General features: G+C 42.6%; 1 protein-coding gene across 2 annotated transcripts in view; it reads left to right on the top strand.

The window, feature by feature from the left end:
- The window catches only part of LOC139560967 (ELAV-like protein 2), a 109297-nt gene that overhangs the window by 43456 nt on the left and 40099 nt on the right, over positions 1-25742 (top strand). Inside the window, exons 3-4 of one of the 2 annotated variants that reach the window (XM_071377724.1) lie at positions 10992-11082; positions 14200-14443. The exons of the other annotated variant lie outside the window; for it this stretch is intronic. Coding sequence (XP_071233825.1) covers positions 11011-11082; positions 14200-14443 — 316 coding nt within the window. The 5' untranslated portion in view covers positions 10992-11010. The remainder of the gene's footprint in view (positions 1-10991; positions 11083-14199; positions 14444-25742) is intronic. 2 annotated transcript variants of the gene reach the window in all.

Below are 25742 nucleotides of genomic sequence, written 5' to 3'. Positions count from 1 at the left end.
CTATGGGCACAAACCAACCGTCGCTGGACCAGACAGGACTGGCAAAAAGTGCTCTTCACTGACGAGTCGCGGTTTTGTCTCACCAGGGGTGATGGTCGGATTTGCGTTTATCGTTGAAGAATGAGCGTTACACCGAGGCCTGTACTCTGGAGCGGGATCAATTTGGAGGTGGAGGGTCCGTCATGATCTGGGGCGGTGTGTCACAGCATCATTGGACTGAGCTTGTTGTCATTGCAGGCAATGTCAACGCTGTGCATTACAGGGAAGACTCCTGTAATGTGGTACCCTTCCTGCAGGCTCATCCTGACATGACCTTCCAGCATGACAATGCAACCAGCCATACTGCTCGTTCTGTGTGTGATTTCCTGCAAGACAGGAATGTCAGTGTTCTGCCCCATGGCCAGCGAAGAGCCTGGATCTCAATCCTATTGTGCACGTCTGGGACCTGTTGGGTCGGAGTGTGAGGGCTAGGGCCATTCCCCCCAGAAATGTCAGGGAACTTGCAAGAGCCTTAGTGGAAGAGTGGGGAACATCTCCCAGCAAGAACCTGCAAATCTGGTGCAGTCCATGAGGAGGAGATGCACTGCAGTACTTAATGCATCTGGTGGCCACATCAGATACTGACTGTAGCTCCCTCCAGTAACCACAAGCAGAACTGTTCCTTGATTTTAACTGCCGGCTTTATTCTGTAGTTTTAGTTAGAATTATCACCTTCCGTGAGAACTATACAGTTAAGCACACTCTTACAACTTGTCTTACGAGTGACTTATTAGCTTGCTATAATTCAAGTGCTTACATAAATAAAAAATGTAGCCGGAGCTATAACAGTATCAGATTAAACACATGAATAAAGGAAAAATACCTAATTTGCTGCTTACTACAGAAGGGGGGAAATCAAAAACTTCACACTTATTATTCCTGGCATGAATTCACGCTTCATCCTTAATTAGTATAACGTTACCATCCTAACATACACACTTCAACCTTTACGAACTACACCCAAAGACATGAAAACGTAGATAACACAGCACGGGATTGCCTTAACTCCAAAGGTGTGTTGCTACAATAATAATTCCCGTTACAACAGTTCTTAGCCACGTAGTTCCACTTGTCTCGTCGTTTCCCCCGCATAGAGAACACATAAACAATTTAAACAAAAAAACAACGACATAGACTTACAGGTTAATTGTCAGTTACAACTGTTAATTTTGATTTAGACCCCCCTTGGTTCAGGGACACATTATTCCATTTATGATAGTCATATGTCTGTGGAACTTGTTCCGTTTGGCTGTTGTTGAATCTTGTTATGTTCATACAAATATTTACAAATATTTAAAAATAAACGCAGTTGACAGTGAGAGGATGTTTCTTTTTTTTGCTGAGTTTATATTTTGTGTACAAACAAACAGTACCAGTCAAAAGTTTGGACACCTACTCATTCCTATTTCTCTCCATATCCCCGGATTCCTACCGCAAACTCTGAACATTTTCATCTCGATCTTCGCAACTAGTTAACCGCAATCCCGGGTGACCACTCCTGGCTAGCGTTTTCATCCCGGCGCAAGCACCAATTAGCCTGAAGCCATCCCGGCCAGGGCTCCTGTGCTACCACCGAAGCCCACTCCTGGGCTACAATATCCGGACCCCTTCTACTGCCGGTACGGGGCACGGAACCCCGCCGATCCTCTACGACTGGAATACCGACATAATCTGCCCGAGGACTCCAACAGGCCCCTCAGGCATGACGCCCGCTGAAGGCCCATTCTTCTAACCTGCTAGGCCTGCTAGCTACCTAGAGCTACCTGGAACCCTACTAATTCCACGACTGGTCTATCGAAGTCACCGCACGAAGAGGCAAAAACAGACTTACCCCCATCGCGACGTCCCCCAAAGGCTAACTTGCTAGCCCCGGGTCTGCTAACTGCTAGCTTGCCTGCCCTGTTTGCTAACTGCTAGCTTGCCTTCCCCGGTCTGCTAACTGCTAGCTTGTTTAGCCCCGGCCTACTAACTGTCTGAATCGCCGTGTCCTCAGTCAGCCCAACCACTCACTGGACCCATATGTTCACTTGGCTATGCATGCCTCTCTCTAATATCAATATGCCTCGTCCATTACTGCCCTGGTTAGTGATTACTGTCTTTTTTCACTGTAGAGCCTCTAACCCTGCTCAATATGCCTTAACCAACCATGTTGTTCCACCTGTAAACCTGTAAACCTGCTCCTTTTACGCTCTGTTCCGAACGTGCTAGACGGCCAGTTCGTATAGCATTTAGCCGTACCCTTATCCTACTTCTCCTCTGTTCCTCTGGTGATGTAGAGGTTAATCCAGGTCCTGCAGTGCCTAGCCCCACTCCCCAGGTGCTCTCATTTGTTGACTTCTGTAACCGTAAAAGCCTTGGTTTCATGCATGTTAACATTAGAAGCCTACTCCCTAAGTGTGTTTTAATCACTGCTTTAGCACACTGCCAACCCGGATGTCTTAGCCGTGTCTGAATCTTGGCTTAGGAAAACCAACAAAAAGCCTGAAATCTCCATCGCTAACTATAACATTTTCCACCAAGATAGAACTGCCAAAGGGGGCGGTGTTGCAATCTACTGCAGAGATAGCCTGCAGAGTTCTGTATTACTATCCAAGTCTGTACCCAAACATCTCGAGCTTCTACTTCTAAAAATGCACCTTTCCTGAAACAAGTCTCTCACTGTTGCCGCTTGCTATAGACTTCCCTCTGCCCCCAGCTGTGCCCTCGATACCATATGTGAATTAATTGCCCCCCATCTATCTTCTGAGCTCGTGCTACTAGGTGACCTAAGCTGGGACATGCTTAACACCCCGGCCATCCTACAATCTAAGCTTGATGCCCTCAATCTCACACAAATTATCAATGAACCTACCAGGTACAACTCCAAATCCGTAAACACGGGCACCCTCATAGATGTCATCCTAACTAACTCGCCCTCCAAATACACCTCTGCTGTTTTCTATCAAGATCTCAGCGATCACTGCCTCATTGCCTGCATCCGTAATGGGTCTGTGACCAAAGGACCACCCCTCATCACTGTCAACCACTCCCTAAAACACTTCTGCGAGCAGGCTTTCTAATCGACCTGGCCGGGGTATCCTGGAATGACATTGACCTCATCCCATCAGTAGATGATGCCTGACTATTCTTTAAAAGTGCCTTCCTCAATAACTTAAATAAGCATGCCCCATTCAAAAAATGTAGAACTAGGAATAGATATAGTCCTTGGTTCACTCCAGACCTGTCTGCCCTTGACCAGCACAAAAACATCCTGTGGCGTTCTGCATTAGCATTGAATAGCCCCCGTGATATGCAACTTTTCAGGGAAGTTAGGAACAAATATACACAGGCAGTTAGGAAAGCTAATGCTAGCTTTTTCAAGCAGAAATTTGCATCCTGTAGCTCTAACTCCAAAACGTTTTGGGACACTGTATAGTCCATGGAGAATAAGAGCACCTCCTCCCAGCTGCCCACTGCTCTGAGGCTAGGTAACACGGTCACCACCGATACATTCATGATAATCGAAAATTTCAATAAGCATTCCTCTACGGCTGGCCATGCTTTCCTCCTGGCTACCCCAACCCCGGCCAACTGCCCCCCCCCCCCCCCCCCCCCCCCCCCCCGCGCAGCTACTTGCCGCCCGAGGCTCTCCAGCTTTTCCTTCACCCAAATTCAGATAGCAGATGTTCTGAAAGAGCTGCAAAACCTGGACCTGTACAAATCAGCTGGGCTAGACAATCTGGACCCTCTCTTTCTAAAACTATCCGCCATTGTTGCAACCCCTATTACCAGTCTGTTCAACCTCTCTTTCGTATCGTCCGAGATCCCTAAAGATTGGACAGCTGCCGCGGTCATCCCCCTCTTCAAAGGGGGTGACACTCCAGACCCAAACTGTTATAGACCTATATCCATCCTGCCCTGACTCTCTAAAGTTTTCGAGAGCCAAATTAATAAACAGATCACTGATCGTTTCGAATCCCACCGTACCTTCTCCGCTGTGCAATCCGGTTTCCGAGCTGGTCACGGGTGCACCTCAGCCACGCTCAAGGTACTAAACAATATCATAACCGCCATCGATAAAAAACAGTACTGTGCAGCCGTCTTCATCGACCTGGCCAAGGCCTTCGACTCTGTCAATCACCGTATTCTTATCGGCAGACTCAATAGCCTTGGTTTCTCAAATGACTGCCTCGCCTGGTTCACCAACTACTTTGCAGACAGAGTTCAGTGTGTCAAATCGGAGGGCCTGTTGTCTGGACCTCTGGCAGTCTCTATGGGGGTACCACAGGGTTCAATTCTCGGGCTGACTCTTTTCTCTGTATACATCAATGATGTCTCTCTGCTGCTGGTGAGTCTCTGATCCACCTCTACGCAGACGACACCATTCTGTATACATCTGGCCCTTCTTCGGACACTGTGTTAACTTCTCTGGGATATGTGGGACGCTAACGTCTCACTTGGCCAAAAGCCAGTAAAAATGCAGAGCGCCAAATTCCAATAAATTAGTATAAAAATCTAACTTTCATGAAATCACACATGCAATACACCAAATTAAAGCTACACTTGTTGTGAATCCAGCCAACATGTCAGATTTCAAACAGACTTTTCGGCGAAAGCAAACAATGCTATTATCTGAGGATAGCACCATAGTAAACAAAGAGAGAGAAGCATATTTCAAACCTGCAGTCGCGACACAAAACGCAGAAATAAAAATATCATTTATGCCTTACCTTTGACGAGCTTCTGATGTTGGCACTCCAATATGTCCCATAAACATCGCAAATGGTCCTTTTGTTCGATTAATTTCGTCGATATATATCCAAAATGTCAATTTATTTTGCGCGTTTGATCCAGAAAAACACCGGTTCCAACTTGTGCAACGTGACTACAAAATATCTCAAAAGTTACCTGTAAACTTTGCCAAAATATTTCAAACTACTTTTGTAATACAACTTTAGGTATTTTTTAACGTAAATAATCGATAAAATTGAAGACGGGATGATCTGTGTTCAATACAGGATTAAAACAAACTGTAGCTAGCTTTCTGGACACACGCCTCTATCTAACAGTACACTTCAAGTTACCCTCGTTCTGGATGGCCGTACTTCTTCATTACACAAAGGAAAAACCTCAACCAATTTCTAAAGACTGTTGACATCCAGTGGACGCGGTCGGAACTGCAAGAAGGTCAATTAGAAATCTGGATTCCTAATGAAAATCCTATTTGAAAAGAGTGACCTCAATTTTTTTTTATCTGAATGGTTTGTCCTCGGTGTTTCGCCTGCTAAATAAGTTCTGTTATACTCACAGACATGATTCAAACTGTTTTAGAAACTTCAGTGTTTTCTATCCAAATCTACTAATAATATGCATATCTTATCTTCTGGGGATGAGTAGCTGGCAGTTGAATTTGGGTATGCTTTTCATCCAAACGTGAAAATGCTGCCCCCTATCCTAGAGAAGTTAACTAACTTCCAAATGAGCTTCAATGCCATACAACACTCCTTCCGTGGCCTCTAACTGCTCATAAACGCGAATAAAACCAAATGCATGCTTTTCAACCATTTGCTGCAAAAAGCTAGTAGCTAATTAGCTGGTTAGCTGCTGATGGCTCGCTTGTAATGGAGGTCCTGGCTATAAGATCTATAAAATAAAAAAAAAGTGATCCGTGTCACATTGAGTGAGGCGGGTTACCAGAAGGTATATTTCATTTAAAAGTAGAAAAGAGATCATATAAAGTACATTGAAAAATACAATCCACTGGGCCACAAGCGATGATGCCACGTGCCTTTTCTTGTACCGTGTGTACAGGCCTCCAGATATTGCCATTTAATTTATTTTAAGTCAATGTCTTATCTTTGTGGCTTTGATGCTTGGTGTCCAGATGCCTTTTAATTTTGGAGGGTTTCATGCTCTCATTAGCTAACAGCTCGTTGCATAGGACTCACTGCGGTCTACACTCACCCTGCCTGTCTTCTACATACAGTACCAGTCAAAAGTTTGGGTTTTTCTTTATTTTTAAAAACATTTTCTACATTGTAGAATGATTGTGAAGACATCAACACCATGAAATAACACATTTGGAATCATGTATTAACCAAAAAAGTGTGAAAAAAAATCTAAACATATTTTACCCTTTGTCTTGATGACAGCTTTGCATACTCTTGGCATTCTCTCAACCAGCTTAATGAGGAATGTTTTTCCAACAGTCGTGAAGGAGTTACCACATATGCTGAGCACTTGTTGGCTGCTTTTCCTTCACTCTGCATTCCAACTCATCCCAAACCATCTCAATTGGGTTGAGATTGTGGAGGCCAGGTCATCTGATGCAGCACCATCACTCCTTCTTGGTCAAATGGCCCTTACACAACCTGGAGGTGTGTTGGGTCATTGTCCTGATGAAAAACAAATTATAGTCCCACTAAGCGCATCCAGATGGGATGGCTTATCACTGCAGAATGCTGTGGTAGCCATGCTGGTTAAGTGTGCCTTGAATTCTACATAAATCAGTGTCACCAGCAAAGCACCCTCAAACCATCACACCTCCTCCTCCATACTTCATGGTGCGAACCACACATGCGGAGATCATCTGTTCACCTACTCTGCGTCTCACAAAGACATGGCGGTTGGAACCAAAAATCTCCAATTTGGACTCCAGACCAAAGGACAGATTTCCACCGGTTTAATGTCCATTGCTCGTGTTTCTTTGCCCAAGCAAGACCCTTCTTCTTATTAGTGTCCTTTAGTTGTGGTTTCTTTGCAGCAATTTGATCATGAAGGCCTGATTTACGCAGTCTCCTCTGAACAGTTGAGGTTGAGATGTCTGTTACTTGAACTCTGACGCATTTATCTAGGCTGCAATTTTTGAGGCTGGTAACTCTAATGAACTTATGCTCTGCAGCACAGGTAACTCTTGGTCTTCCTTTCCTGTGGCGGTCCTTATCAGAGCCAGTTTCGTCATAGTTCTTGATGGTTCTTGCGACTGCACTTAAAGAAACTTTCAAAGTTCTTGAAATTTTCCAGATTGACTGACCTTATTCTTAAAGCTGTGGGGCGGCAGGTAGCCTAGTGGTTAGAGTTGGACTAGTAACCGAAAGGTTGCAAGATCGAATCCCCGAACTGACAAGGTAAAAAAAAATGGTTCTGCCCCTGAACAAGGCTCTGTTCCTCTGTCTCTATCTTCTGTATACCACCCCTACCTTGTCACAACACAACTGATTGGCTGAAAATAAATTGAAAATAAATTCCACAAATTACATTTTTAACCAGGCACACAAGGCACTGTTCATTGAAATGCAATCCAGGTGACTACCTCCATGAAGCTGGTTGAAAGAATGCCGTTATGGCATTCTGTGATGTATTTCTGTCTGCTTGAATAGCAATGGCTCCGATACACGAAAATAGGAAATGGCCCCAGGAATTGATCATCGCTCAGAGATGCACGACACATACGTTGGGTGAATTTTGGCCCATTCCTCCTGACAGAGCTGGTGTAACTGAGTCAGGTTTGTAGGCCTCCTTGCTCGTACACGCTTTTTCACTTCTGCACACAAATATTCTATAGGATTGAGGTCAGGGCTTTGTGATGGCCACTCCAATACCTTGACTTTGTCCTTAAGCCATTTTGCCACAACTTTGGAAGTATGCTTGGGGTCATTGTCCATTTGGAAGACCCATTTGCGACCAAGCTTTAATTTCCTGACTGATGTCTTGAGATGTTGCTTCAATATATCCACATAATTTCTCCCCTTAATGATGCCATCTATTTTGTGAAGTGCACCAGTCCCTCCTGCAGCAAAGCAACCCCACAACATGATGCTGCCACCCCCCGTGCTTCACGGTTGGGATGGTGTTCTTCATCTTGCAAGCTTCCCCCTTTTTACTCCAAACATAACGATGGTCATTATGGCCAAACAGTTCTATTTTTGTTTCATCAGACCAGAGGTAATTTCTACAAAAAGTACAATCTTTGTCCCTATGTGCAGTTGCAAACCGTAGTCTGGCTTTTTTATGGCGGTTTTGGAGAAGTAGCTTCTTCGTTGCTGAGCGGCCTTTCAAGTTATGTCGATATAGGACTCGTTTTACTGTGAATATAGATACTTTTGTACCTGTTTCCTCCAGCATTTTCACAAGGTCCTTTGCTGCTGTTTTGGGATTGATTTGCACTTTTCGCACCAAAGTACGTTCGTCACTAGGAGACAGAACACGTCTCCTTCCTGAGCGGTATGATGGCTGTGTGGTCCCATGGTGTTTATACTTGCCTACCATTGTTTGTACAGATGAACGTGGTACCTTCAGGCGTTTGAAAATTGCTCCCAAGGATGAACCAGACTTGTGGAGGTCTAGCCTGTGGAGGCTTTTCCCTGAGGTCTTGGCTGATTTCTTTAGATTTTCTCATGATGTCAAGCAAAGAGGCACTGAGTTTGAAGGTAGGCCTTGAAATACATCCACAGGTACACCTCCAATTAACTCAAATGTTGTCAATTAGCCTATCAGAAGCTTCTAAAGCCATAACATAATTTCCCAAGCTGTTTAAAGGCCCAGTCAACTTAGTGTATGTAAACTTCTGACCCACTTTAATTGTGATACAGTGAATTATAAGTTAAATAATCTGTCTGTAAACAATTGTTGGAAAAATTACATGCCATGCACAAAGTAGATGTCCTAACCGACTTGGCAAAACTATAGTTTGTTAACAAGAAATTTGTAAAGTGGTTGAAAAACGAGTTTTAATGGCTTCAACCTACATGTATGTAAACTTCCAACTTCAACTGTAATTAGTTTGATTGCACACAGCTGGACTTTATTTAAGTGTCACATGATCTGTAACATTCTCAGTATGTATACACACCTGTTCTGAAAGGCCCCAGAGTCTGTTACACCACTAAGCAAGGAGCACCACCAAGGAAGCGGCACCATGAAGACCAAGGAGCGCTCCAAACAAGTCAAGGACAAAGTTGTGGAGAAGTACAGATCAGGGTTGGGTTATTAAAAAAAGACGATTCTTTGAACGTCCCACGGAGCACCATTTAAATCCATTATAATATTAATTTTTTTATTTGGCATCACAACAAACCTGCCAAGAGACGGCCGCCCACCAAAACTCATGGACCAGGCAAGGACGGCATTAGTCAGAGAGGCAACAAAGAGACCAAAGATAACCCTGAAGGAGCTGCGATTGGAGTGTCTTTCCATAGGACCACTTTAACCCGCACACTCCACAGAGCTGGGCTTTACGAAAGAGTGGCCAGAAAAAAAGCCATTGCTTAATGAAAAAAATAAGCAAACACGTATGGTGTTCGGCAAAAAGGCTTGTGGGAGGCTCCCCAAACATATGGAAGAAGGTACTCTGGTCAGATGAGACTAAAATTGAGCTTTTTGCCCATCAAGGAAACCGTTATGTCTGGCACAAACCCAACACCTCTCATCACCCCGAGAACCCCATCCCTGCAGTGAAGCATGGTGGTGGCTGCATCATGCTGTGGGGATGTTTTTCATCGGCAGGGACTGGGAAACTGGTCAGAATTGAAAGAATGATGAATGGTGCTAAATACAAGGAAATTCTTGAGGGAAACCTTTTTCAGTCTTCCAGAGATTTGAGACTGGGACGGAGACTCACCTTCCAGCAGGACAATGACCCTAAGCATACTGCTAAATCAACGCTTCAGTGGTTTAAGGGGAAACATTTACATGTCTTGGAATGGCCTAGTCAAAGCCCAGACCTCAATCCAATTGAGAATCTGTGGTATGACTTAAAGATTGCTGTACATCAGCGGAACCCATCCGACTTGAAGGAGCTGGAGCAGTTTTGCCATGAAGAATGGGCAAAAATCCTAGTGGCTAGATGTGCCAAGCTTATAGAGACATACCCCAAGAGACTTGCAGCTGTAATTGCTGCAAAATGTGGCTCTACAAAGTATTGACTTTGGGGGGGTTAATAGTTATGCACACTCAAGCTTTCAGTTTTTGTTGTCTTATTTCTTGTTTGTTTCACAATAAATTATTTTGCATCTTCAAAGTGGTAGGCATGTTGTGTAAATCAAATGATACAAACCCCCCAAAAATCCATTTGAATTCCAGGTTGTAAGGCAACAAAATAGGAAAAATGCCAAGGGGATTGAATACTTTCACAAGGCACTGTATACTGTAACATTCAAAATGTGTGAATCTTTCCTTTTAATGAGCTGCAGTCAAATGTGATTATAGTATGGTAATATGTTTCCATTTGCTGACTGCATTTATTGTCAACAGGAGACCTGTCCTGCTTTGTTGGGGTAGAACTGGCCAGTTGCTCAGACTTTGAATGTAGCATTGTTTACCAGTAGCAGGTGAAATGGAGCCTATCCACTTGATATTATAAGTTATATTTTATACTGTAGCAAGCTTGGATATACTCATCTTCTTGTGGTTGTAACCTTAGCATTAAGGTTAAAACCAAAGACCCAAAAGACCTGAAAAGTATCCTAATCGCTTTAAAATGTTATTTAATGACAACAGATTGGGGGATTGTTGTGCTTTGTGAGCTACATGAACACGGTTAGTGAATGTGTGTGTCAGCGTAATACAAGCAGTGCCTCTATATCTGGCAAGCTGCAGATGTAAGCTGTACTGTGCAGAGCTATTGATTTGCACTGTCCGATTTCAGTACATCTTGCGGTGAAGCATCCCACCCATTCAACTAATTGTCATTACTCATACATGTTCCTCATTTTGTGGTGGGATTTATTTCTTGACTCCAACTCCTACAGATATTTCCCCAGTCTAATTTTTGCTCCTTGCTAAAGATGACTTATTATGAGAAATTGACTTTTGTCACTGCCTCTCCGGGTGAAGCCAATCTGCAATGGACGGCCAGTGCCAAGAAAGAATCTCCCACTCCCCATCTCCTAACTATGACATGTTATCGTCACTGACTTGCTTTTTATATTTACTGTGAATCTAACATACAGTACTTTCTGTGTCCACATTTGCAGACGACAACTTCTAACAAACATGGCAGTCAGACTGTGCGACGTGGCTTCTCTGCTCAGAAGTGGTTCGTGGGCGGCAGAGCCTTGGACTGGGGTTGGTGGCACTTCTTCTTGAATTAATTTGGCCAATAATGCTCATTGTCTCAGGCCATACCAATGGCTAGCTCTTACCCGCTTTGGATGCATTTTAATATTTTTTTGCCAGAACAGTCTTTGTTCAATATTAGGCTAATTTACGGTGATTTAAAAATAAATATATTTTGGGTATGAAATACTCTATGTAGTCTGTCTGCATTGGTATGGTCTAAAACTGTATCTCCACTTTGATAATAACTGTCTGAATGCATGCACTTTTGAATGTAGTATAGCATTTCAAATATGGACTTTGACCTCTTAGCACATTTTTACTTGTATTTAGCCTAAATGAATGACTATTCAGTTAGTGCTTGAATGAAACTTATGAATTGTGCTGCCTCTGACTGGACATATTTGAATATGGATGTATCTTCATACTTGTTGGGCCATGCATCAAATTGTAACTTTGTAGGATACATTTTGGATGTTGACCTTAATTAAATAGCCTCTCCCGTTCTGCCTTTGTTTTGTAGTGCCAGAATTCCCACAGTTGTAGCCTGGCCTAGTTTCATTTTTAAATCTTTGTCTTCACAACACATCTTCCTGACTTGAATGTTGCCACTGTGGAGTAGGCATACTGGATTTCACCCAGTTTGCCTTTGAAAGATATTTATATAAATGCAACACAGCAGTGCATCTTCTCACATTAGTTGATCAGTGTTTGTTTTCTGCCAGCTTGACATCAGCAATTAAATTGAATAGTTTATTTTCTCATTATCCTCATAAGAGGAAAGGACAGATGTCTGCAGGAGCGGTAACTATTTTGGCGTCCCTTTCTTTTCCATGACAGTGCAGACATCAAAAAATGGTACACCTATTCAAAGGTAGTCTGCTCACCTTCGTCTCATATTTGAGATGCCATTGAAGGATAGGCTAGTTTAATTTTAAAAAACATTTGATTACAGTAACACACAAAGTTTGTCATGCTTTGTCTTTTTTTCAAGCTCCCATCCCTGTGAGAATGAAGGGAACATTAATTTTGTTTAGAGCAGCCTGAAAGTGTATTTCACCTCAGCTATAGTCTCAGGAGAAGTGTCATTTGATAATGTATGTTGCAATTCAGGGCTGTGTTTTCAAAGTAATTGTTCACTGTAGAATTAGGCCTAACGGTAATAATCTGCAGTGCCTCGCAAAAGGATTTACCCCCTTGGTGTTTTTCCTATTTTGTTGCATTACAGCCTGTAATTTAAATTGATTTTTATTTGGATTTCATGTAATGGACACACACAAAATAGTCCAAATTGGTGAAGTGAAATTTTAAAAATAATTTGTTTCAAAACATTAAAAAAAATAAAAAAACGGAAAGGTGATACGTGTATATGTATTCACTCCCTTTGCTATGAAGCCCCTAAATAAGATCTGGTGCAACCAATTACCTTCAGAAGTCACATAATTAGTTAAATAATGTCCACCTGTGTGCAATCTAAGTGTCACATGATCTGTCACATGATCTCAGGATATATACTCCTGTTCTGAAAGGCCCCAGATTCTGCAACACCACTAAGCAAGGGGTACCACCAAGCAAGCGGCACCATGAATACCAAGGAGCTGTCCAAATAGGTCATGGACAAAGTTGTGGAGAAGTACAGATCAGGGTTGGGTTATAAAAAAATATCCTAAACTTTGAACATCCCACTGAGCACCATTTAAATCCGTTATTAAAAAATGGAAAAAAAATATGGCACCACAACAAACCTGCCAAGAGAGTGCCGCCCACCAAAACTCACAGACCAGGCAAGGAGGGCATTAATCAGAGAAGCAACAAAGAGACCAAAGATAACCCTGAAGGAGCTGCAAATCTCCACAGCGGAGATTGGAGTGTCTGTCCATAGGACCACTTTAATCCGTACACTCCACAGAGCTGGGCTTTACGGAAGAGTGGCCAGAAAAAGGTCATTGCGGAAAAAATATATATAAGTGAACACGTTTGGTGTTCGCCAAAAGGCGTATGGGAGACTCCCCAAACATATGGAAGAAGGTACTCTGGTCAGATGAGACTAAAATTGAGCTTTTTGGCTATCAAGGAAAACGCTACGTCTGGTGCAAACCCAACACTTCTCATCACCCCGAGAACACCATCCCCACAGTGAAGCATGGTGGTGGCTGCATAATGCTGTGGAGATGTTTTTCATCGGCAGGGACTGGGAAACTGGTCAGAATTGAAAGAATGATGAATGGTGCTAAATACAAGGAAATTCTTGAGGGAAACCTGTTTCAGTCTTCCAGAGATTTGAGACTGGGACAGAGACTCACCTTCCAGCAGGACAATGACCCTAAGCATACTGCTAAATCAACGCTTGAGTGGTTTAAGGGGAAACATTTTAAATGTCTTGGAATGGCCTAGTCACAGACCAGACCTCATATCCAATTGAGAATCTGTGGTATGACTTAAAGATTGCTGTACACCAGCGGAACCCATCCAACTTGAAGGAGCTGGAGTAGTATTGCCTTGAAGAACGGGCAAAAATCCCAGTGGCTAGATGTGCCAAGCTTATGGAGACATACCCCAAGAGACTTGCAGCTGTAATTGCTGCAAAATGTGGCTCTACAAAGTATGTTGACTTTGGGGGGGTGAATAGTTATGCATGCTCAAGTTTTCTGTTTTTGTCTTATTTCTTGTTTTTCCCCCCAAAAAATATTTTGCATCTTCAAAGTGGTAGGCATGTTGTGTAAATCAAGTTATATAAATCCCCCCAAAATCTATTTTAATTCCAGGTTGTAAGGCAACAAAATAGGAAAAATGCCAAGGGGGTGTATACTTTCACAAGGCACTGTATAAATCTCAATGATAACTAGCATATTGTTCAACAGCCTTATAATTGTTTTTATTATGCTAATAGGCTACACATAATTTGTGTTCATTTAATTCAGTTGAGAATTTTTTTAGTTCAGTTCAGTCCGACCTTACTCTTCCCAAACGCGAGAGACTGTAATTTTGATAATATGGTGTCATATAATGGCTTCAGTTAATTATATCCTTCATGTGAAAAGCATCTTTTTTAACTACCCAATTTTGGTTTGCTTCGTGTTTGATGTATTAGCATGTGGTCCTAACTTTACTTTTCTGTCTTTTTAGCAGGTAATTGCTGCCATGGAAACCCAGCTGTCCAATCGGCTCACTTGCAACAACACGAGCAATGGTCCCTCAACAATCTCACACAACTGCTCCTCTCCGGTAGAGTCAGGGAGCATAGAGGACAGTAAAACTAACTTGATAGTTAACTACTTGCCTCAGAACATGACCCAAGAAGAGCTCAAGAGTTTGTTTGGGAGCATCGGGGAAATCGAGTCCTGTAAATTAGTTAGAGACAAAATAACAGGTAAGGTATGTAGTTGCCATTGAATTGTTAACAGTGTTTTTGGGGTGTTTTTTGCATATCAGTTGATACCACAGACGTGGTGGTTTATGGGTGGATCTCATAGGCATTTGTCTCTATTGCATTCATATATTTTAGTTTCATAGCTTGATGCCTTTGATCTCCAGTGTCATGAATTATGGGATATTGTGTGCTTTACATTTTTTTTACCCCCAATCAAAGCATGGGTCTTGCTTTTTAAGATTATTTTTAGTGAGGTGAAATAGGCTCTCACTGAGAATTCATCAAGAAGCTGATTACACAGGTGCACCTTGTGTTGGGAAAATAAAAGGCACTCTAAAATGTGCAGTTTTGTCACACAACACAATGCCACAGGTGTCTCAAGATTTGAGGAAGTGTGAAATTGGCATGCTGACTCCAGGAAGGAATTGTCAGAGAATTTGAGCTGTTGTCAGAGAATTTAATGTTAATTCCTCTAACATAAGCCGCACGCACTCAACGTCGTTTTAGAAAATGTGGCCGTACATCCAACTGCAGACCACGTGTTACTACGCCTGCCCAGGACCTCCAATGGTTCTCTCCATTTTGCTCTAAGACTCGTCTGAAGGTCCCCTGTTACCAGTTTATGTGTTTTAAAGGTGTATAAAATTGAGCACACAGCCATGCAATCTCCATAGACAAACACTGGCAGTAGAATGCCCCGTACTGAAGAGTTCCGTGACTTTCAACATGGCACCTTCATAGGATGCCACCTTTCCAACAAGTCAGTTCGTCAAATGTCTGCCCTGCTTGAGCTGCTCCGGTCAACTGTACGTGCTCTTATTGTGAATACAACAACAGCTCATCCGCGAAATTAGGCCACACAAGCTCACAGAACGGGATCACGTAGTGCTGAGGCATGTAGGGCGTAAAAATTCTGTCCTCAATTGCAACACTCACTACTACGTCAGCACAATAACTGTTCGTCGGGAGCTTTATGAAATGGGTTTCCATGGCCGAGCAGCTGCACAAGCCTAGGATCACCATGCACAATGCCAAGCGTCAGTTGGAGTGGTAAAACTCGCCGCCATTGGACTCTGGAGCAGTGGAAACTCATTCTCTGGAGTGATGAATCACGCTTCACCATCAGGCAGTCCGACGGACGAATCTGTGTTTGACGGACACCAGGAGAACACTACCTGCCCCAATACATAGTGCCAACTATAAAGTTCGGTGGAGGAGGAATAATTGTCTGGTGCTGTTTTTCATGGTTTTGGCTAGGCCACATAGTTCCAATTAAGGGGAATCTTAACGCTATAGCATACAATGACATTCGAGACGATTCTGTGCTTCCAACTTTGTGGCAACAGTTTGGGGAAGGCCCTTTCCTGTTTCAGCATGACAATGCCCTAGTGCACAAAGCGAGGTCCATACAGAAATGCTTTGTTGAGATTGATGTGGGACAACTTGACTGCCCTGCACAGAGCCCTGACCTCAACCCCATCGGGATACATTTGGAACGCTGACTGCAAGCCAGGCCTAATCGCCCAACATCAGTTCCCGACCTCACTAATGCTCTTGTGGCTGAATGGAAGCAAATCACCGCAGCAATGTTCCAACATCTAGTGGAAAGCCTTCCCAGAAGAGTGGAGGCTGTCATAGCAGCGAAGGGGGGGACCAACTCCATATTAATGTCCATGACTTTGGAATGAGATGTTCGACGAGCAGGTGTCCACATACAATATGGAAATAGTTTAGGCAATAAAACTAAGGGGATAAGGCTCAATCAAGCTAGTCGTCATGACTACTTTCTTATCCATCAAATTGATTGATTTGATATGTTGAAATACTGTATCTTCACACCTAGAATAAAAACCTGCAGGCTTCCGTCATAACTTTCAAATTATTGGTGAAAAAGTTAAGAATTGCAGGGGACAGTTTGGAAAAAAACAAATCCCCGACTCGTCCGCTAGAATAATGGACATTCTGGAGTAATAATTACATAACCGAAGTTTTCTAGTAATACTAATCCTGTGCTAATAGGATTTTGGTCACGTGCATGCGATGCATACATGTGTCACGTAAAGAGAGCAAGGGTTGAGGGAGCAGGGAATGTTTTTCCTAAACAAATGACCGATTTCAGTAACAGTAGTTTCTGTAATTTTCCAGTCAGAAATGGCTAATTATGTTCAGCTTCAGCAACACAGACAGCGTGATAAACACTGTTATAGTCAGTCACTTGCATCAGACAAGCTCAGTGAATATAGTTGATTTGATTAAAACACATAGGATGTGTCAATATATGGAAAGATACGTTTTAAAATGTCGACCAATCGATTGGTTGACAAACTTGGTCAATGTGTTTTTTTTGTCTGGGACAGCCCTATAGAACGCTATATACATTTCTCCTTAATGCAACTGCTGTTTCAGATTTCCCAAAAACTTTACGGAAAAAGCACACCATACAATAATCTGAGTACGGCGCTCAGACACAAAAAACAAGCCATACAGGTACCCGCTATGTTGTGGAGTCAACAGAAGTCAGAAATAGCATTATAAATATTCACTTACCTTTGATGATCTTCATCAAAATGCACTCCCAGGAATCCCAGTTCCACAATAAATGTTTGTTTTGTTCGATAAAGTCCATAATTTATGTCCAAATACCTCCTTTTTGTTTGAGCGTTTAGTACACAAATCCAAACTCAGGAGGCGTGGGCAAGTCCAGGCGAAAGTTCAGACAAAAAAGCCATATTACAGTTTGTAGAAACATGTCAAACGAAGTATATAATCAATCTTTAGGATGTTTTTATCATAAATCTTCAATAATGTTTCAACCGGAGAATTCCTTTGTCTTTAGAAATGAAAAGGAACGCAGCTAACTCTCACGGGAGCGTGCAAGACTGAGCTCGTGGCACTCTGCCAGACTCCTGACTCAAACAGCTCTCATTCCCCCCTCCTTCACAGTAGAAGCATCAAACAAGGTTCTAAAGACCGTTGACATCTAGTGGAAGCCTTAGGAAGTGCATTATGACCCCATAGACACTGTATATTCGATAGGCACTGACTTGAAAACCTACAAACCTCAGATTTCCCACTTCCTGGTTGGATTTTCTTCTCAGATTTTTGCCTGCCATATGAGTTCTGTTATACTCACAGACATCATTCAAACAGTTTTAGAAACTTCAGAGGGTTTTCTATCCAAATCTACTAATTATATGCATATCTTAGCTTCTGGGCCTGAGTAGCAGGCAGTTTACTCTGGGCACCTTATTCACCCAAGCTACTCAATACTGCCCCCAGCCATAAGAAGTTAACAAGACATTTGTGTTGTTGAAAAACGTGTTTTAATGATTCCAGCCTAAGTGTATGTAAACTTCCGTCTTCAAATGTACACTTGGAAATGACTAATAAAAGAACAAAAAATAAAACATTAACAAAAAATATAACATGATTAACATTCACTTTTAATTATTAGGTTTACACTCCGGAACTTATGGCCTCTGATCTATAATCACACTTCACTCTTCTTTACATTTCTCGTTGTACAACACAATAACATTTCAACTGAAGCTTTTTACCGCCATTTCTGATGGAGCTTTTGACTTTTTCTCCTTCTGGTTCCTAAGAGAGTGATAGCACAAGACTTGAAAAGCGAAGAGAAACGCAAAGCATAGCAGATATTAATAATGTGTTAAGCTCTGCACACATTACATATGTATGACAACCCAAAGTTTGATAACATGATGATTCCCACTCTCTCTTCACATGACTCAGGATAGTTTTCTGCTGGGTTCCACAAAAATGAAGGCCCTAAAAAACCTCCTCATGCTTCCACCCAGTCTTCCCCCTCTGGCCACAGGTTCCAAAAGGTGTTCCCAAACCATGTCATTCTCACTTTTCTGCCCATCTCCCTCCTACATGGCCACCCAATATACACTTGCGGTGGTCTTAACCAACTTTACCTCATCTTGAGGTAACTCAGCACTGTATATATGTTTCAACATCCACCAAAGTAACCCCTGCTATTACTAAGACTGCCCATGATGCATACTTCACAATACACCTCGTTGGCGCTGTAGTCCAGTTCCATGCTGTTAATATAGCATCCTTTGCTACTATTACTGCTCCTTCAGTTACTGTCCCTACAGCGACCTCTGTGAGAATAACTAGTGCATGGAATCTGTCTCCTGCTCTCATTTTAACTTCGTGGTTCACTGATAGATCTAGGACTGAATCGTTCAGATACTACCTACCTATCTCCCAACTCATACCCGTTCCCCTAGCCACCAGCATCCCAATGACCTTCTGTGGATAATACTTTCCTGTGCTCAGGTTAGGTACCCCTTGGTCATCCCAAGGCCGATCTATACTCCACCCCTTTGTGAACACCCTCGTTACAGTGTAAACTTTGTGTCCCAACTGTTAATAAACAGCCACCTTCTGACACTTTCCATTTACCGTCACTCAGTCCCAATCTTCTGGGAAATGTGTCAAGTGTTTGCTGGCTGGTGTTGGAAGAGTATCCAACCTAACAAAACTCTGAGTCACATGTTTCTTAATCACACTCTGCAGGAGATGTGATGCTATTATTACATCGAACTTCCCTTCCGGTGATGTGGCCTCCTGTATACAGGGATCTGTGCCTATTTTTTTCAAGCGTTGTGCCTTCTCTGACAAAACCCATCACTGAAAGTTGACAATAGTGTCTGAAATGACAACACTATCTCTGCTACTCACACCATGATCTGGGTATGTGTAATGTTCAATTTAACTTCATAGTAGTCTCTATATTGTGCACAGTTAGCTCGTATTAGAGGGAGGACAGCTATCTCCTGTAACAATATACATAGAGGAGTGGTATTATTCCCCAGAGACTATCACCTGTTCCTTAATTTATGAGCCCCACAGATCTCCGCCCCAGTCACGTTCCGCTCTCCCAATTCCCTATAATGTTCATGCCTTGGTTTTTGAAACTCCACATAGTACACTGATGTCGATCCTGCCAGACTCTGCAATTGTCTCAAATGCAGGCCCCGTATGTACCTCGCCTCCTGCTACAAATTTATTTGCACATAAATTGTCTAACCCATAACACATTAGTCACTACTACTAATCCACTTCTATAGTTATAACATTCTCAAGACAATTAGTCAATTTCCAACAATCCCTCCTCTGGAATAATGATCTTATGATCCACGGCACCTAGAAATATCTTGACTTAAACAGGGAAGAGAGAAAATATATGTTTTAATCATTTCACACCCCCTTTATGCAAATGAGATTGGGGAAAGAAGTGTCCATCTGTTCTATGCCAATGGGATGCTAGTCTCCATGCCAGTCTCCATCCTCATCCTCGGGTGTTAACGCAAGTAGCAGACTGAGCCTTTATATGTCATTAATTGTCCTGTATCAACCAGCACAGTCCATATCTATTGATGCACTTTAACATTAGGTTTCAGATGACATGGTAACCCAAAACCCATTCATGGTTGACCCAAGCTATCATCTAGTGCAGTGTTGCGCACAATTTTTTTGTAAGGGTGGCACTTTGGGTTGAGACAATCATTCAGAGGGCCGCACAGATCTTTAATTTGCTGTACTTTTTCTTCCAATATCAACATGCAATTGATTTGATGTGCAGCACATCACAAATATATACATACACACATCAAATAGGCTACATCACATGTATAAGTCCCATATTAAGGGTTGTTACCTCAGTATTTGGATGAGCGAAAATGTCCCTTGACTGAATTCATTCTAAATGTATAGTCTGTTGTTGCTATCCTTGTGATGCAATCCAGGTGTGCATCTGTTTCTCAGTTTCTGTTTTACAATGTTCATTGTTGACAATGTTGCTTCACATAAATAAGTGCTGACAAAAAAATGGTCACCTTTTGCACACACTGCTTCAGAAGTGGATACTCGGTGTCTGACAGAAGGCTCCAGAAATGGGTAACACCTGATCTTAGTTCACCTTGCAATGTGTCATTTGGCTGCAGCTCCACTATCTCACTCTCTATTCCAGCACGGTCAGGACAGAGGGCTGTGATGACTGGGGTCAGAGTTGACACTGGCACATGAAAGGGGTTCTCAATTAAGTTGAAAAACTTGTACTCCATGATATCCTTGAATCTTGACTCAAACTCCAACTCTTCCAACACACACACAAATGCATCATAGCTAAAATGTTGCAGTATGTCTGGGTTGGATGTGGTGACTGTGCTGAGTTCTGGGAAATAAACAAACTGTCTGTCAGGTATGAACAGTGTGGAGATTTTATTTTGAAATGCTGTGACCACACGCAGCATTTCCCCCAGAGTTTTAGCTTTCCCTTGGAGCTGGAGATTCACCGTGTTCAGGTGGCAGGTGATGTCAGTTAAAAAAGCCAGCTTTAATATCCACTGTGGATCATCCAGCTCTTGCTCCTCTCTCCCCTTGGTTGGGACAATTTCACGGATTTGAGGGAAGAGAGAGAGAAATCTTTCCAAAACTCTGCCACGAGACAACCATCTCACCTCATTGTGAAATATCAAGTCGCAGTATTCTGTCTGGTATTCCTCCAGCAACTCGCAGAATTGCCGGTGATTCAGTGCCCTCGCAATAATAATGTTCACCACACACACCTTGCTGCATTACATTGGGGGCTCCCGAGTGGCACAGTGGTCTAAAGCACTGCATCTCAGTGCTAGAGGCGTCACTACAGACTCTGGTTCAATTTCAGGCTTAATCACAACTGGTCGTGATTGGGAGTCCCATAGGGCAGCGCACAATTGGCCCAGCATTGGTCCGGGTTAGGGTTTGGCCGGGTTAAGCCGTCATTGTAAATAAGAATTTGTTCTTAACTGACTAATAAAAAATTATTTAAGTCACAGTCTTTGAGTTTAGCCACAAGTGCTTCCTGATGAATGATACAATGAAACGTAATAAATTCTGGAATATCCTCTCTTTCTCATCAGGCCTATGAGTCCCTTCTCCTTCCCTCGCATGTTTAGGGTGCCGTAAGTGCACACAGATGCCAGATTTGACCAGTCAATATTATTATCAGCAAAGAATGTAACGAGGGCTTTCCGAATATCCTCTCCTCGTGTTTGTCCCTGAAAGGGTAGCAAACATAAAAGTTTCTCTCTGAACGACTCGTTTTGAGGGAAGTGGACCCAAACAAATAATTGGGCAATGTCACATATGTCAGTGCTTTCGTCAAGCGCAATACTAAAACATGGCGCCAAGGATATGTCAGTAATCAGTTGCATACCGATGTCCTCGCCGATGTCTTCTATGCGTCATGTTATGGTCGAGTCTGACAGTTGCAGTCCCTTAATTTGCTTTAAAATAGCTTCCTTGTTTGTGAAATCAGCATTCAATATTTCGGCTGAGGCCAAAAAACATTCTTTGACAATCTCCGCATCTGTGAAGGCCGCCTTGTTTCTCGCGAGTATCCAAGCAATCTCATATGTCGCCTCTGTCGTTTTCTCTGTAACAGTGCTAGATCTGTCCATCATTTGTTGTTGTCCTTTGAGCTGTCCGTTGAGTTGGTCTATTTTGTTGTTTCAGAGGTTGCTTTGTGTTGGATATGTTTTGTCAAGGTGGGCATAGTGTGACTGGAAATGTCGCTCTAAATTTGCTCGTTTAAGTATGTTCTTTCCCTGTACTTCAGAAACCATTTAAAAACCTTTCAAACATTTCCATCACTCTGCGTACCCAGTTTAAAACCAAATTTAAAAGACCGCACACAATAAATCAAACAAGGTATTAACACCATTAACACATATTTATAACCGGTGTGTGTGGTAAAGCGTAGTTGAAAAACACACATGGACAGGCTTTACTTATCTGGGAGCTGTTCTCATGTTTGCCTACTATGCCCGCCTGAGTTTACCTGTATGATCACATCATTTTATGCTCAGTTGGATTGAGAAGGTGTTGTCGTGTGTGCCGAATGAGATTGTCTGATATGTTTTCACTGGAAATAACACATTTGTTGTACCTCAACTTTGCAGCTGTAATAAAGTGTGACATACTCCAGTTAGATTTAGGCTTGTTGGCTATCTGAATAGGTGTCTGAAGGTGTCATTTTACTCTTGCAATGCACTAGTGCTGTGAGAGCACACATAACATTTTTTAGAAGTTGGCAAGTTGAATTATAATTTGCAGTGTGATTTATGTTGTAACTTTACTTTAACAGTTTCTTTGAGGAGGAACTTTAGTTTTAGTTGACGGCGTAAAACACACTTTTCGATCACAAGCTGCAGTAGCAGCTCTCTCATCTGTTGTGAATGTTACGGTGCATTTGCTCCCAGCACATGTGTGTTTGGGAGTGGAAAATGTCACTCTGTCTCTGTTGACCATAGAGGAAACCTAGTGTTGGCGCTAGAGCTGGGGGCGATATGGACAAAAATCCATATCACGATAAATTGACTGAATTATCACAATAACGATAAATTGAACAATGCTTTTTTTATTTTTTTTATTACACTTAACTTCTTCTACTACTTTAAATGTTGTGGCTATCAATTGTCCTGTTAGCAATAGCCCATATTAGCAGACTTTAATTTCAAACTTCCTACTCCTTTAGTAAAGGCTACTTATCGATATAAGTAAAATGCCATCGATAATTGGTCTCTTCGGTTGGTGTCAATAATTTTCGGTTTATAATCTCAGCTCTAGTTGGAGCCCTCTCATCACTTTACTTTCCATACTGCATGCACATCTCTGTCCTAATTTCTTTTAATTTCTGTTTGACTGGATGGTGATTCAAAGTGTTTCTTGTGGCAGTGTATTTAGGCTAATCAACCTACCCCTGTATGCTACTTGTGCTAGGTACCTCAAATGTTAGGTAATCACCAAACATCTGAGAGATGAATCTCTTTCTCCCTGATTTGGCTCATCCTGGACCCTTGATGTCCTCTCTCCTTTAGCTTGGAGCCATAGACTTTACTCTGTGCTGGGTGAAATCCCCTTTGCCCCCAGTGCTTGGAACGACTGTGGAGCCAATTACAGTATAGGCAGATGTTTGAGGGAGCCCAATCGGAACAAAGGGAGTGCGAGGTATACATAGGAAGGCTTAATTTCTGCCTCAGATTTGTAGTTTTCTCACATCCCAGTGAGGGAGGCTTTGCTTCACTTCACTGTTTTTCCTGGCTATAGCACTCCCCGAGATGGAAGGGGAATTTACGTTTATGAACTGTTCATCATACAAGCGGAGGAACCTGTGCAAGCAATGACTCACGGGGATAGCCCATATTGAGCCAGAATGGGAGTGAAGCTTCCCATTTATAGCATGTAAAAAGGCACCATCTGTTTGAAGAGAGGCCTCTAGAAAGCCAACACCTCAAACTCTTGTTGAATCTGCATCCCCCATTGCATTACATGTGTATGTTTGATGGCGTTAATATTAGTTTTCCTTTGTGGCCATGTTTGTGAACTTAAATGGTGGTCCCGTGTGGCTCAGTTGGTAGAGCATGGCGCTTGCAACGCCAGGGTTGTGGGTTCATTCCCCACGGGGGGACCAGGATGAATATGTATGAACTTTCCAATTTGTAAGTCGCTCTGGATAAGAGCGTCAGCTAAATGACTTAAATGTAAATGTAAATGTAAATTAAGGGGTAGTTTGTGCCCGCTACCATGGGAATATGAAAATATTGATATGGGCAAAGATTTTTGGCATAATCTAATAGTTGTTTCGGTAACACTTTACTTGACAACCAGTGTCATAGCACGTTATGCTATGGTTATAATACTGTCATGACCCATATATACAAACGTATGTGGACACCCTTTCGAAGTGTATAAGCTATTTCAGCCACACCCGTTGCTGACAGGTATATACAATTGAGCACACAGCCATGCAATCTCCATAGCCAGACATTGAACGGCCTTACTGAAGAGCTCAGTTTCTTTCAACGTGGCATCGTCATAGGATTCCAACATGTCAGTTCGTAAAATTGCTGCCCTGGTCAACTGTAAGTGCTGTTATTGTGAAGTGGAAACGTATAGGAGCAACAACGGCTCAGCCGTGAAGTGGTAGGCCACACAAGCTCACAGAACAAGACCGCTGAAGTGCGTAGCGTGTAAAAATTGTCTGTCCTCTGTTGCAACGCTCACTACCAAGTTCCATACCACCTTTGGAAGCAACGTCAGCGCAATAACTTTGTCGGGAGCTTCATGGGTTTTAATGTCGGAACAGCCGCACACAAGCCTAAGATCACTAATGCGCAATGCCAAGCGTCGGCTGGAGTGGTGTAAAGCTCACCGCCATTTCGACTCTGGAGCAGTGTAAACACCTTCTCCAAACTAAAGTTTGGTGTAATAGTGGTCTGGGGCTGTTTTTCAAGGTTTGGGCTAGACCCCTTTAGTTCCAGTGAAGGGAAATCTTAACGATACATCATTTAATGACATTCTTGACGATTCTGGGCTTCCAACTTTGTGGCAACAGTTTCAGGAAGGCCCTTTCCTGTTTCACCATGACAGTCCCCCGGTGCACAAAGCGAGGTTCATACAGAAATGCTTTGTCGAGATCGGTGTGGAAGAACAACTGGCCTGCACAGAGCCCTGACCTCAACCCTATCGAACACCTTTGGGATGAATTGAAACGCAGACTGTGAGCCAGGCCTAATCACCCAACATCAGTGCCCGACCTCATTAATGCTCTTGTGGCTGAATGGATGAAATTCCCCACAGCAATGTTCCAACATTTGGTGGAAAGCCTTTCCAGAAGAGTGGAGGCTGTTATCGCAGCGAAGGGGGGACTGACTCCATATTAATGCCCATGATTTTGACGAGTATCCTTTTGGCCATGAAGTGTATTTACAGCTTTTGTGACATATTGCGTTATTTTATGACTGTTTTTTCAAATGTTGTTCCTCTGCCAAGAAGTTTCCTTTCGTTGTAATGAATTCTTTAGTCATTTAAAAAAATGTATTATTAACTTGTCAAATACACTTGATGACACTGTCAAGAAGCATTATAATCATATAAGCCAAATAGGCCTATCACGTACATGCCCTTCAGTCAGTGAGGCATTCATCTTGTCCGACATTCATCCCAGTCATCAGCAACAGAGCATAAGGGAAGGTATATTTCTTTCTGACATCAATGTGTGCGCAATTACAATTATAATTTAATATGTTACATTTCAGAAAATGTTATATAACATAAACATACTGTTGACAGGTGGGCTATGGTGTGGTAGGTTTTGTGGGTTTTGACACTCTTATGTTGGTGTCATAACCAGCCATAACATAACGCAATATGTCACAACAGGTCTAAATATGCGTCACGGCGGTGTTATAACAGTGTCATAACGTGTTAGACGCTGGCT

Source organism: Salvelinus alpinus, chromosome 31 (genome assembly GCF_045679555.1).
Source record: "Salvelinus alpinus chromosome 31, SLU_Salpinus.1, whole genome shotgun sequence".
NCBI classification, from domain to species: Eukaryota; Metazoa; Chordata; class Actinopteri; order Salmoniformes; family Salmonidae; genus Salvelinus; species Salvelinus alpinus.
The sequence above is the reverse complement of the archived record's forward strand: the minus strand, read 5'-3'. Positions and strand labels throughout refer to the sequence as shown.